The sequence below is a fragment of the Haliaeetus albicilla genome, chromosome 19, assembly GCF_947461875.1.
Source record: "Haliaeetus albicilla chromosome 19, bHalAlb1.1, whole genome shotgun sequence".
Taxonomy (NCBI): Eukaryota; Metazoa; Chordata; class Aves; order Accipitriformes; family Accipitridae; genus Haliaeetus; species Haliaeetus albicilla.
In genome coordinates, this window is record NC_091501.1 from 14767476 (window position 1) to 14781467 (window position 13992).

Consider the following 13992-nt stretch of genomic DNA (forward strand, 5'->3'; position numbering starts at 1 on the left):
TCTTTTCTCTATCCCATTCAAATTAAATAAACTCCTATGCTTTCTCTGTCTCTTTGACTACATAGACAGGCCAGTCTGTCATGCACTGTCCTGCTGATTATCTGCTCAGAGACAGTTTTCCTTTCAGAGGATTAGCAAAGTTGTATGCAATACGTGAACAGCTAGAGAAAGACATCTAGGGATAGTGTCAGAAAGCCAAGTGACTTTTAGAAAGGTCAACAAAAATACTATCTCCTTGGTTGCTGTTATTTTATAAGTAGACTTTTGTTTAAAATTCAGTCTCTGGAGAAATGCTTGGTGTTTCTGTGCACCTTTGGTATGTGAGTCTTAACTCTTTGAGCACCAGCTACTTAAATGATTTACAACCCTTCTATGAGATGAAGGATTTTATAGGTGAGAAGCAGAGGGAGAGAGACTGCGGGCAACAAATCAGTGACAGAATCAAGAAAAGAACTGAGAAACCTGTCTCCTGCACTTTCTTGGGGTTTTATTTGTTTGGTTTTTTTCCCCATATGGCAAAAGTGGATGTTGTAAGTCCCTGCGCATCAGAAAGCACCTGGTTCTCCCAACTATACATGGAAATGCTAATTCAGAACAAATGACACAACCCAGTTCATAATCCTCTCTTTTTTTAAATCTTGGATATCGCAGCTCTGTTTCTAGTTAGGCAGATTGTCCCGATTCTGGTAGAACAACTAATGTGTTCTCAGAGAAATACTGCAAAACTTATTTTAAAAAGCACCCACTTATCCATAGCTATATTGAATTTTCTTCTTTCATCATTTGATCCAGGAGATTCTCCCTGCATGTCATGATTTATAGAGGCAGGTAATCTGCCCATGAAGTATTCTGCAGGCCATCAGTGCTGTCTGGCTACTGCTGTGATGACTCTTTGGGCTTCCTCCTCCTTTTTCACTGTCCTCCCCGCCCCCCCCCCAGGAAAAAAGAAATTTACCAGTTCCCTTGATGACTTACTCTGATTCGGCATCTCTAATTGATATCAATTATATATCACTTATTTGACAGCAAACCACAATGTCTCTCCACCTTTGAGATCAGCTGAAGGCACCCTAAATTCTGGGCACCGCCACTAGCTCATGGGAAAAATTGCCGAGATCCAGACTGTTATTCCTATTTACTGGCACTGAGGAGAGCAGCTATTCACAGCACCCTTGAAAACCGTGGTGTGAAGCCCTGGGTCACTGAGGTCCATGGGAGCCCTGCATTCAGGCTACGAGTTTACCCACAGAGGGTAGGTGGCCAAATAAAGGTCTTTACACCTCCACCTTGAAACTCATCCCCACCGAGTGCGTCCATCCCTGAGACGATGCTGGCTGGCAGGTGTTACACATCTACGCGCTTCTGGTTTTGTGGCAGCGGCGAGGTGGTCGAGAGCCACCTGGAGCGGTGCTGCTGCGAGGGTGGCTGCTTGCAGGCTGCAAACTCTCCCCGAGGCAAGGTGCCTCGGTGGCAGGCAAATTGTCACCCCGCTGCCACCCCGCTCCTGGCAAGCACCGCTCAAATGGGACGCAGGAATGCTCGTTTTCGTGCTGCTTCTATGAACCTCTTAATAGAGCCAAAATGAAATACAGCACAAATTTCCAGGTCTGTGTTAAATCCACCGCGGATGCGTTGCTTATGTTTGTGAAGTGCTTTTAGGCTGTGGTTTAAGTGGTGCCCTAACCAGGCCAAGTGTTTTTAGGCCTTCTAACATCACACTGAATTTGCTTATCAAATTGCAAGTTGTGTCCTATTTAAAAACATATAAACATTAATGAATTTTGGTGAAATCCACGTGGTAACCCAGTCCCCTTTCTCAGTACCTATTTAAGGAGCTAAAGAAGACTAAATTTAATGCTGAATTCATATATTTAATATTTTATAAAACAATTGTGTACATTTTTTTTAAATGTGCATTTCCAGCCCATTTCTACATAGAGCTCTTTCACTGAACCTTCTAATTCTGTTGCACATGTGAGATAGTTGTGTGATTTATTACAAGGATTGAAAGTGGAAACTCATTCACCTTGACAGTGCCAGATAAGCACTTAGCCTGAGAGATTAGGCACTTTTTTAAAAAAATCAAACAAACAAAACCAACCATGCCAAGATGGTGACAGTGACTTGCCAGTTAAACAGAATTGATGGAGAAGTCAAGACTGATGGTTAACACTCCCCAGAAAATGACCTTTGCTGCAGTTGTCACCCCTTGGCTGAGAATAGTAAAATAAAAAGCGCAGTGTAAAGTACTTTTGCGAAGATGCAGCTGTCGGACTGATGCTTGCACAGATCCAACATCATGCACAAAAGTGGCAGAGCTGCAAAGCCCTGACTTCAGCAGCAGCTCCATGTGCCAAAGCTTGCAAGATTCAGTGATGCTCCTCCCGCCAGAAAATGTTATTTTGTGGTTTGTAATTTGGCTCCTGGAGATACAGCAGTATATCCAGATGCTGCTAAAAATATGGTCCTTCATTTTCTTCTGGCAGGTTAGAGTAGTAAAGAATATTTATAAGGTGTGTTTTTTCCTTCCCAGTTAAAATGTGCCACCCTTGAATTAAGAAGACAAGGTTTTTTACACTGATGCTTAGTTTAGGATAATGTTGAATTTCCATCAGGCCTTGTGCAGCTTAGTGAAAGCTTTCCTAAAAATAGGAATTATCTGGAGATTCCTTGCATCAGGGGGGCTAATGGGTGGTTGAAAACTTGACATAACAAACAAACTATAAATATGACATTTTTGTCACAGCCCCAGTGATTTTTGGCAAAACCTCCTGTTGCTTTGTAGCTAGGGAGTTTGCATCTGTGTTACTCCTGCCCTTTCAAAATTACTTGACAAAGCTACTTATTCTCCCTGAAGGGCAAATGGGTCTCATTGACACAACTTAAACTTTTTATATTGGTGGAATATATAGATACCCCTCTTCCCACCGAACTGCCAGTCCATGACTGCTAAGAAGAGATGAATCTATTCAGCTAAAACTTCTCAGTAAATTCAGCTCAGTGATGTTTACAGGTAACTGGCCACTAAATCACCACAGGATGATCATGCTAAAGACAGAAATGGGTTCTTCAAAGCACTGTTTCTCAAAGCTTTTGAAGTTACAGTGCTTTTCTGACTGATCTCCAAAGGCCTGAATAATAGTTAGAATGTCAGGAGATTTTTTCTCTAACACTTCAGAGCCTTCTTTGAATCCTGTTATGATCCATAGTTTGAAAAAACAGTACTCTAAAAACCAGTCTCTGGTGGGCAGCTTCCACCAGAGATTACTGTGATTATGAAATAACTTATTGATAATAGTTTATTAGTTTTTGCATTTCTCAAACCTTTTCCTCTGAGCAACTTAAAGCACTTAGCTTTGCAATAACTGTAATACATGATTTAAGCTGTTATCCTCTAAACCAAATGAGAACATAGAATTCAGTAAGTCAGAAGAGAGTTAATTTTTATTTTATTGAGATAGGACTGTTGTCTGTGTGAAAGCTTTTCATATTCTAAACAGAAGACGATTATATTCCTGAGGGGCATGGATAATTTGCAGTTGTATTCATTTGTAAAACAGAAACAAATGTCAAGTCTTGTACACCAAAAAGGACATAGGGCCTTCATAATGGGGTAAAAAATAATAAACCTTGCAGCTTGCTAATAACTTTGTGTGCTTAAACAAGGCAACAAGGATATTTTTGCATGTACTGTCCCTGTTAAGACATTAATGGACTTAGACTATACTGATACAAAATACTTATATACTTCTTCTATTGTCAAGTTCTTAAAATTATACATTAGTGATAGAGATGTGAAGTACTAATACTAATAATACTAACAAAGCATTATCCTGAACATCCCACTGTGCAGTACAAGGCAGGTGACTTATAATTCACTGATGAATATATTGATATTAGCAGAAAAAAATAATGTATTTGAGCTCAGGTTGTTCTGAGAATTATTTTCCCAAGATGAGATTTCCAATATCTGTCATTTCTTCATCTTACCAGATGAAAATACTTAGTTCAATACTGGATACTTTCCTTTGTTGAAAGGGCTGCCTGGGTTTTGCAATCAAGTGTATTAAACTTTCATATTTGTTTCTGCTGTGCAAATGTATGGCATTCTCTGTTTCTTTAGTGTGACCTCATAGATAAAGAACCCTAACAAAGAAATAGGTATTTAACTGCATGATCTGTATTTGAGCCTCCAAAGAAAGGTTAGGAAGGAGGTGGCAACGGATTGTAGGAGAAAAGAAAATTTTCCAGCCCCTTACTTCATGTGCAAGTCACTTAGTCCTGAGATATTGAAGGTGCCTTCTAAGATGTGAATGCCTCACCTCAGACTTCTTGGCCTGGATTTTCGCTAGTGCAGAGCATTCAAATATATGCTAACTTACAAAATACTAAAAAATTGGACCTTGGACTGAATTTTCAAGCAAGGCCTCTAATTCAGAGCAATCGTTTGAGAGGCTTTTTTGAGGTATCTGTGCCAGCTTCTCAAAAGTGCAAGACCCAACCCAGCTAAGTGGGAGTGGTGGAGGAGACGTGGATGTTCTTTTGATGACTGGTGTCCCTATCTGGTCACCCAAAAAGTGAGACACAATGTATGTTTGAAAATGAGGACAAAAAACTTACCTAAGGGTAGGTAGACTGACTGTAAGTACCTACTTTTTTTTTTTTTTTCCACTTGAATTTTTGAGATCTGTATCCCAGCCACCTTATTCTCTAGCAGCTGATGTTTGGGTTATCCAAAAGCAGAAAAGTGATCGCACACTAAATAATTTTCAGAGTGAAATACTAACGCAATTGTTTTCAATGGCAAAATTCCCACTGACTTCTGTGTGGGCGGAAATGTGCCTCATATATTAATTCTGCTTTCATTTGACTGTGTTACTGCTTCTCTATTCTGCCATCTTAGGTAATAATTTGTTCCAGCTTTAAATGACTATAGAGAAGCTTTTTACAGCAAATTTAAAGGTTGACTGAGGCTTGGAATATTAACTCTATGACTTTCCATTACTTCAGCCCTGGTATTATATACAGCATACCCCGTGTATAGAATAAAATGCAACCTACCTAGTGTCGGGTCATACTCCCAGATGAACCGTTTGGTCAGGAAGCGTACAACAAGAGCTGGAGGAACAAAAATATTCCAGGTGAGATGCACAAGTCATCAACTCATCTGATTTTTTAAAGCTTTCCCAGCAAACTTTTCTGTGTGAATGGGCATGTAGCAGCTCCCCTGAACTGTGAGCAGAATTCAGCTTTGTTTATTGGGGGAGTCAAGACCTCTTCACTGTTTGTGGCCCACTTTACACTTTTAGAGGGGGGCAACAAAGTGAAGACAAAAACTCTTTACCCATGCAACAATGCAGGACAAAGAATACCAAGAGATTTTTCAATGGTAGTTTCTAACTTTTTTCCCCACTTATTTTTTTGTCACAATAGCTTCTACCATTAAAAAGCCAAACCAACCCCATTTACAGTGCTATGAGCAGACAACATTTGAAAAAAATCCTGTTTTGGATGCTTTAGATTTCCCATAACCAGTGGGAAAAAGGGTTGGCAGGTTTTGATCCAGCATGCTTTGAAGCTTCAAAACTAGGGGTGTTCAAAATTTAATTCTTGAAAACTTTCCCTTCAGATTTTAAACCTTGGAAGGTAAAATTGGCTAAATAGCTTCCTTCTGTATTTTGGCATGCATTCCTTGCAACAATTTATCTTCCATGTTTTGCCTACTTGTCACTTGAAGGAATCAGCTATAACACTTTAAACCAATGGTCAACAAATGCTATTAATGAATTTTCAGAAGTAAAAATAAAGCTTTAGATTTTGGAGCACTGGATAACTAGGTCTCAAGTTCAGTTTATGGGCTAAGATCTTGCTACTTATGTTCTTATTTAATTTTTTCTATCCTTTCAGCCCCTTTAAAAACAATCTATAAAGGCTTTGTTAGGATATTGATTATGTTCTAATTTAAAACTAAGCAGTGCCTTGAATTTCTAGGGTGTAAACAAAGCGTTCACCACTGCCAACTATTCAAAATCCTTTCTGTATTTCCAAAATAGAGCTAGAGATACTACTGCTCTAGCTATGATTGCAGTAATTTCAGCTATAGGAAAAGTTTTCCTTGTTGTCAGCCCTACAGGATTGTTCTGTTCTTTCAGTTGCAGATAGACAGTAAAAGATGACAGCTAAACCCAGCTCTGATCCTTTTCAAAATTAAAGCCATGAGAATGCCCCACATCCCAGATTTCTGTGCCCAAGAGTAGGACAAGGAAATACTCTGCAGAATAAAGATAATTAATTAAGCTTTGCTTGATCAGAACCTATTTTTAAAATACAACCAGAACATTAGTTTTCAGAAAGATTTAACTATGCCTCACACTTGGAGGAGTAAGAAGCAGCTGATCCTAAGGAAATGAGATCACTGCACAAGAAGCAATTTTAAATCAGTGTTATTTTAAGTTTCTATTTTCCTTAGGAAATCCTACTTTTAAAATTTTTTTTTTAGCCTTTGCAGAAATACTCTCCTTGGCCCTCAGAGTGAATGTGGCAATTCTTAGCCAAAGTAACTTTTCAAGTCGTAGTCCTGATGTGGATGTCAGTATACTACAAGAAGATCTCTGTATAGCTTGTTTTCCATCCATGATGATGTCTGCACCAGGCCTTTTTCCACAGAATCTTAGAATTGTTTGTGTTGGAAGAGACCTTTAAAGGTCATCTAGTCCAACCCCCCTGCAATGAGCAAGGACATCTTCAAGTAGATCAGGTTGCTTAGAGCCCTGTCCAACCTGACCTTGAATGATTCCAGTGATGAGGTATCTACCACCTCTCTGGGCAACCTGTTCCAGTGTTTCACCACCCTCATAATAAAAAATTTCTTCCTTATATCCAGTCTAAATCTACCTTCTTTTAGTTTAAAACCATTACCCCTTGTCCTATTGCAACAAGCCATACTAAAAAGCCTGTCCCCATCTTTCTTATAAGCCCCCTTCAAGTATTGAGAGGCTGCAGTAAGGTCTCCCCAGAGCCTTCTCTTCTCCAGGTTGAACAACCCCAACTCTCTCAGCCCGTCCTCACAGAAGAGGTGTTCCATCCCTCTGATCATTTTTGTGGCCCTCCTCTGGACCTGCTCCAACAGGTCCATGTCTTGAACTGAGGACTCTGGAGCTGGACACAGTACTTCAGGGGGGTTTCACCAGAGTGGAGTAGAGGGGCAGAATCACCTCCATTGACCTGCTGGCCATGCTCCTTTAGATGCAGCCCAGGATATGGTTGGCTTTCTGGGCTGCACATTGCCAGCTTATGTCCAGCTTTTCATCTACCAATTTATCATTTTTATTCCAGTCAGATAGGACTCATTTAACCTAATTTTAGCCACATGAAGAAGGTTTAGGTAAATAGCTAGCCTCCCTCTACAGTTAGTGGAAAAACAGAGGGACATTCTAGGATACAAGTCATCAAGCTTGAGATGATCTGATGACCTTTAATGGTCCTTTCTAACTCAAACCATTCTATGATTCTACGATTTGTCCACTTGTGTTACCTATCTCTAGAAAACCTATTACATGGTTTATTTACATGACAAAGCTAGACTGATTCTCTAAGATTTATGAAGCTAAAGTAAATTCCCTACATTTTACCTCAATTGGAATGGTTTAAGCATCTTGATGTTTCAAAAGTTTGGTCATGACTATTCTCTAATTGCTAGTAAAATATACAGCATATTCTTTTTTTTTTTCCTCTCCATTTTGACTGGGGAAGTGCAGGGTAAAAGTTCTCCTGACATGCTTTCAGAAGACTCCTTACCATCATCTTTTTCAAGAACAGATTTAAAAAATGCTTTCTTCTTTCTCAGCTGTGCTCTGAAGGAGTAGTCGTGATGTGCTACCTGTGTTGCAGTGCCTTACCCTGAGCCTGTGCCTGGACCTGGAGTAGATAATGAAGAGAGAAAAAAGGCAGAAGAGAGTGGGGGAACCTGCCCAGCTATTTTCATATTTAAACATGGTCCATTTAGTTATGACAACCTTGTGCTTGTAGATGAAAATTGCTGGAGAGGAGGTTCAAAGTGATAAGGGGCCTGGAAGAAAGTCTGTCAAGCACTAATGTCTGAGACAGGTGATAGAGAGCAGCATCTCTGAAGGAAAAGAGGGAAAAGAACTGATTTTGGAGGTAGCCCGAATGAAGGAGGGGAGAAGGTGACAAGCGATAAGGAGGAAAGGTAGAACTGGGCCGCAGCAGCTGAGATGAGCCTGGGAGAAGAAGAGGTACAGCCCTGTACATGGGGTAAAATGGTACAGGCAGTGAGTGCTACAGAAGTGAAGAATTAGAGATCGCAGACGTAAGCTCTGGTGAGGAGGGAAAGAGTAGGTCGTATTCATCTCCAGCAGGAAGGTCTATATGCAGAAATAACAAATGATCACACACGCAGGAGGGAGCTGAAGAAAAGAAAGGAAGGGTGGGAGGTGGCTCCCATGCATGGGGCCAGATGGCGATCAGTCTCCCTCGCGGACAGGTCTCGGTGGGGAGCACAGCAAACCCAGTGAGTTGCTCGCTCGGCACTGCCAGTTATCAAGTACTTGCATAAGGCTCGCTTGGGCCCCGGGAAGGGAAGAAAATGCCACCTCAGCACAGCTCCAGGTGAGTGGGGAAGTGTCAGCGTCAGAGCCACGTGCTCTGTGCCAGTTTTGGGGGCATGCCCGCTTGGGGCCGTGCAGATCTGCTATTCCTGTAGGGCTGGCTATGCTCAACCTCCCTGCTTCTGGTCTGGCTGATTCCCTCAAAATACTCCTGCTTTCCTTCAAGGCAGTGATCACAGCCCATCCTATGGAGCTTTTCACTTCCACGCATTTTTACGAGGCTGAAGATTAGCAGCTGCATTTTACAGGTGGGGAATGTGAGATGCTCTTGATCCAGTGTCTGTCCTGTTTATAACTATTGCAAACTATGTTGGATGTGAAATGTCTTCACTTTTGCCTCATTAGGGTGCTTAGCAGATGGGCCCCTGACATCCAGTTGAGTATTAAAACAACGTATGTGACTTTGCTGTCCGACTCGACTGAAAATAGTCAATGAGAGGAGAGCTGGGAAGGGCATCCAAGTGCTCGGGCTGTCAGTCCAGAGACCAGCTTGCTGGCTCGCATCGCCTGCCCTAGCAGTGATCCCCCTAGAGCAGAGGTATTATGTGGAGCCATTTTGTTTATGCTGAGCTCACTTACTGCCAGGTTACATCATTTTAGTAAAATAACTTCTGCCAGCAGAAGAATCAGAAGTGAGGACATTAGGAATTCACTACACTTAAGAGCTGTAGTGCTCAGATTTCTGCCGCTGGCTTAAATGACGCTTTGGGCAAAGCAATAAAACTTCCCCATGTCTTTAGTAATGCTGCACAAAAAGAGTTGAGATGGGCATTAATTCCTTCTCACCTTAGCAAAGGTGTGTGCACCCTGTTTGACCCATCAGCCTTATTTAGACATGCTTAACTCTAATACTAATAATGAGCCAAAAATAACCCAACACACTAAAAAAAATAATCCAAATGCTGGGTTTTGATTCGAAATAACATTGAGGTTGAGAATATCTGAAATGCATTATTTTCTGATTAAATTTGGTGACTAATTCCAATGTTTGTATTAAAATGACCATTACCAGTGCTTATCATCAGAGAAGATGAGATGCATTTTGAAGCAGGCAAGATTCGGATCCATGGAGTACCTAATAGGAGAGAATTTCATGGTCCTCCACTGAGACTAGTCCAGGCTCTTTCCTGAACACTTACTGCTTGTGAAATACAAGAACTTGCAGGCTTAGAATGAAAGAATCTCCAACAAACTGCAATTTGGATTCCCGCTGTGTTTTTTGGAGACATGACCATTACCTAAGAGAATTGATGTAATGTCCCAGCAAAGGAAGAATAGACTCATGTCTCTTTCTGCCTTTCCTTACACCCTTACTTCCAAGTCAGCTGTTCTGTACAGGGTTTAAATTAGGGTAGAACTTGGCCCAGGACTTCCATTCACTCATGTTTAAACCTTCTGCCTTAGAAGTTGTTCTTGGAGAAGAAACATGACTATCTGTCAAATACATTTGCAGTGTAACTCCACTGAAGACAATGAAGTTATATCAGGAATTAACTTGGCATATAAACTGAGATTATCAACCACATAATTAATCAATTTCTTTGGGACTTGTGTGGCTGAGTCCCTTACTTAGCTTTAAAAATCTCAGTCCATATCTTTTGCAACCTTTTTTTTTTTTTTGGTGGTGTTTTGTGTCTTGCTTTAGATCTTTGTTTGGATTTAGTAACATATAAATGCTCTGGCTAAATTTACAATCTGCCTGAATACATATCTTCACGAGTTTGTTATTGTTCCAGCTAATACAAGCTGAGCTTTTGGGGGAAGAATGGAAGCACGGTTTTATTTGAAAAACATCCCCCTTCCCCAAAAGCTACAGAGTTCAAAGTTATTCTAAGAAAAATAACAGTTCTCCTCAGTGAAATAACTGTATGATGACTCTTTTATGCCATGAGAATTTTCAGCTATAAAAATGGTCTGAAAGTAGTCCCATTATTTAACTTATCAACAAGTCCATTCCTGGTGCCATGATGATGTGTCATCAGTAAACCATACTTGGCAGGAGACACCGGAGTGGTTTAAACCAGAGGTTATAATGATCAAAAGGCACTTTCACAAATGAAGTATCTGATTTTTTTAAAATGTGTATTTTTGTTAGAATTCATCCCCCATTCACCCTCTTGGAGGCCCCTCACGTATTGGAATCTCAGTCCCCCTGGAGCACGTGGCAAGCTCCAGCCTGCAGGATGGCGGTGCCACAGGATTCTGGCGTGTGATGTGCTGCCTCCTTAAACAGCTCTGTGCCCAGCTTTGGGAAGTAATGGTTTGTTTTAAAGGCACTACCATAAGAATTTAATTTGCTCCTGAAAGTGCAGGCCATTTGGGGGTGTCTGTGTGTGTTTGGGTATGAACTTATAATGCAGAGTCCTTTTCTGACCCTGGCATGCCATGGATGTAAACATGCAGTCATTACTTCTGGCTCTGCATCTCTGGGCCTGGGTTTGACTCAGTTTTGACAATATCTCTGGCAGTTCAGTGACATGGGGATACGAGTGGTGAGAGAGACATCAACAGGAGGTTTTCTCTGCCTTCCCTCCTCTCTTGGTTTGTTCACTGTAGTCACTTCTGATGTTGAGACCTAACATGCTTGTAGTAAACTAGAAGGTAAATTTAATGGAGCAAAATGAGATCAGTGGGGGGAAAGGAAAGGAAGAACTGTAACAAGTATAAAAATCATCTGGTTTACACTGCCTCACTGTCTCAAACTCCGCATATTTTATGCATATTTTAATCACTGCCTTAAGCAGTGAACTGTTCAGAGAAATTACTGTGTATGCTTGTATGTTTTTTCTGTAACAGCACAGTGAGGTCCTCCACTGACTGACGATATAAATATAAAAAGTATATATACTTTTATATATAAATATAAATAGCAAAAGTATACTTTTTAATATGCTTATATATACTGTACAGCAGTATATATATATAACAGTGTGTGTGTATGTGTGTATATATATATACACACTGTGTAACAGTAAATACAGACTAGGATTGAGCAGCTACGTGATGAAATGTGTTGCTCTTGCCTTTCGGGAAGTTATGTTGCTCAGTGTAATGTAAGCCTTTTTTCTTCAGTGGTAATGACGTGGGCTTCCGTTCTGTGGACCCAAATCTGAACATCAAAAATGGTTCAAATGTCTTTTTGTTCTGGTGGGGTATAAAGGGACTGGAATACCTGTCGCAAATCTCCATCTTAATACCCACAGCCGCATCATGGACTAAACAAACATCCCATGTTCAAGAACTTCAAAAACACTAACATACTTTCAAATGTAAAAATTAAGCACTGTGTATTGGATTTGTCTGTACGGTAAATAATATTTTACATGCTGAATATGCACATAGCAGGCCTCCAAAAACTGCCTCAGATGCTAATTCAGTAGGTTGTTCAATTAGATGTCAATAACTGACCTCCTTTTGACAAGTTGCTTGGAAGGACTGTGCTACTGCGGAAGAGACAGAAACCATAATTCTACTCATTCGTGTTTTTTAGCAGTCTTCATCAGGACATACATTCTTTGGCCTGACCAAATGTCAGTGTAATTAGTGTCATTTTTAAAATCACTGTCACTTTTCAGTTTCTACTACAAAATTTTGGGGACTATTTCTTTTGTTAGTGGCAATTTCAGTTTGTCTCAGATGTAACTGCATTTTACTGCTGTGGGAAGTACCTGATTTTAGGAACTTTTGAGTGGAAAGGGTCTGTAGAAAAGTAACTTGTTTCAAGGAGCTCATCTGAAACTGGCAATCCATTACATGGTGTATTTACTAATTTCCTCTCAACTGTCTTAATAGCAGCCTGGAAGGAAGCACTACATTAGATTATTTTGCAAGCTCTTTTTAATTGCAAGGAATGAAGTGAACAATAACTTGTGCTTTTATCAGAGCATGCACAGTAATTTGCTTTTGCCACCACTGAAAATTAACATAAAAATCATTGGCTTCAGTGTAATGAAACTAATGCTTGCAGGTGCTTGTGAAACGGAAAGGTGAGCCATCCATTTCCCAACTTGCACAAGGGTAACTTCTCTACCTATGTTCACACTTACTGCTAGGGTGACTGTTGACCCAGCGCTCTTCTCCCTGCGTGTTTCTGCTCTCTTGCTCACCAACCAGACGATGTGTGGGCTGCCCAGGCTTAGCGGTGCTACCTGCCTGCGTATGCCCACGCATGGGCTCTTGTGGGTGCCCCAGCTCTTCTGCAACATCTGGCTATGCCTGGTCCTGCTTTTGTAGGCTTGCAGCTGTCGCACAAATTGAGTCCGATGTTAGGGAACGGTACTGACAATCTCCCTTCACTGACAGAGATGTCTGGCCCCCAGGTTAGAGGCAAAATTTGCCACTACTCAGAGAATGGGGAGAAAGTAATCTTGGCACAGGCATGTTAGCGAAATGAAGGCCACTTTCCTTATTCAGTGCTGAATATGGAAAATACAGGAATCAAAATTTTGTCAAAATCTTTGATTATAACCACATCCTAATGTTAACAGCAGGAAGTGTTTCTTGTCTTGCTTCCAGCATGGTAATTTCACAATAAAAGAACCTCTCTCTATATTCATCTGGAATAGTCTACTGTGAATTTCACAAAATACACAGTATAGTAGTCATTCGTCCTGTCGCCACTGAATGGGAGGATTTTTGTAGTAATGTTCTGCCCATTGCCTTCAGTGCTGGAGGCCTTTTTTTTACAACAGTTGCTGCATATGGAATACAAGCAGGAGGCTTAATTTATATTACGTTATCCCATTCCATAATACATTGCTCCAATATAAGGTTGTTTATTTCACAGGTCTCGTCTCATCTAAAAGATAAACGATCAGACTAGTGTGTCTAATGGTTTTGATCATTTTAGGAACGCAGTGTGTAATATCCATCCTTCTACCATTTCTTCTCTCTTGGCTTCATTGTATAACTTGTTATGTCACCCCTTTGTGAAGACTAAACTTTCTGGTGTGCTATTACTAACACATATGGTTTTCCAAAACATAGTTAATGGTAACACCTCCAGATGTTTGTGTGTCTGAGACAGAGTATATTTGTAATCGGGCTGTAGAGCAAGTCTTACAGATGAAATCACAAAAATAACTGTTGCTTTTCTAGATGACTGACACAGGTAAGGTTTGAACTTGCACGCTGTTTTGAAAGACATTGGGCAAAGTAAAGTAGAATAGGATTCTCAGTACAAAACTTTGACATAAAATCCACCCCTCCATCTCAAGGTAAAAACTAAAAAAAGATTTGATTTATTTAAGAAAAAATTGGGAAAAAAAGAGAAAATATTTTCAGAAGAAAGAAGGGTTGGAAAGCTTTTTTCTTTAAAAATCCAGTACTTCATTACGACAATGGCAAGATGACAAAATTTTCAGGG

At 40.4% G+C, this 13992-nt stretch overlaps 1 protein-coding gene across 2 annotated transcripts in view; it reads right to left on the minus strand.

Moving 5' to 3' along the window:
• Window positions 1-13992, minus strand: part of RERG (RAS like estrogen regulated growth inhibitor) — a 111664-nt gene that overhangs the window by 14789 nt on the left and 82883 nt on the right. For both annotated transcript variants that reach the window (XM_069807803.1, XM_069807804.1), the window contains exon 3: window positions 5062-5118. In XM_069807803.1, the coding sequence (XP_069663904.1) occupies window positions 5062-5118 (57 nt within the window). The remainder of the gene's footprint in view (window positions 1-5061; window positions 5119-13992) is intronic.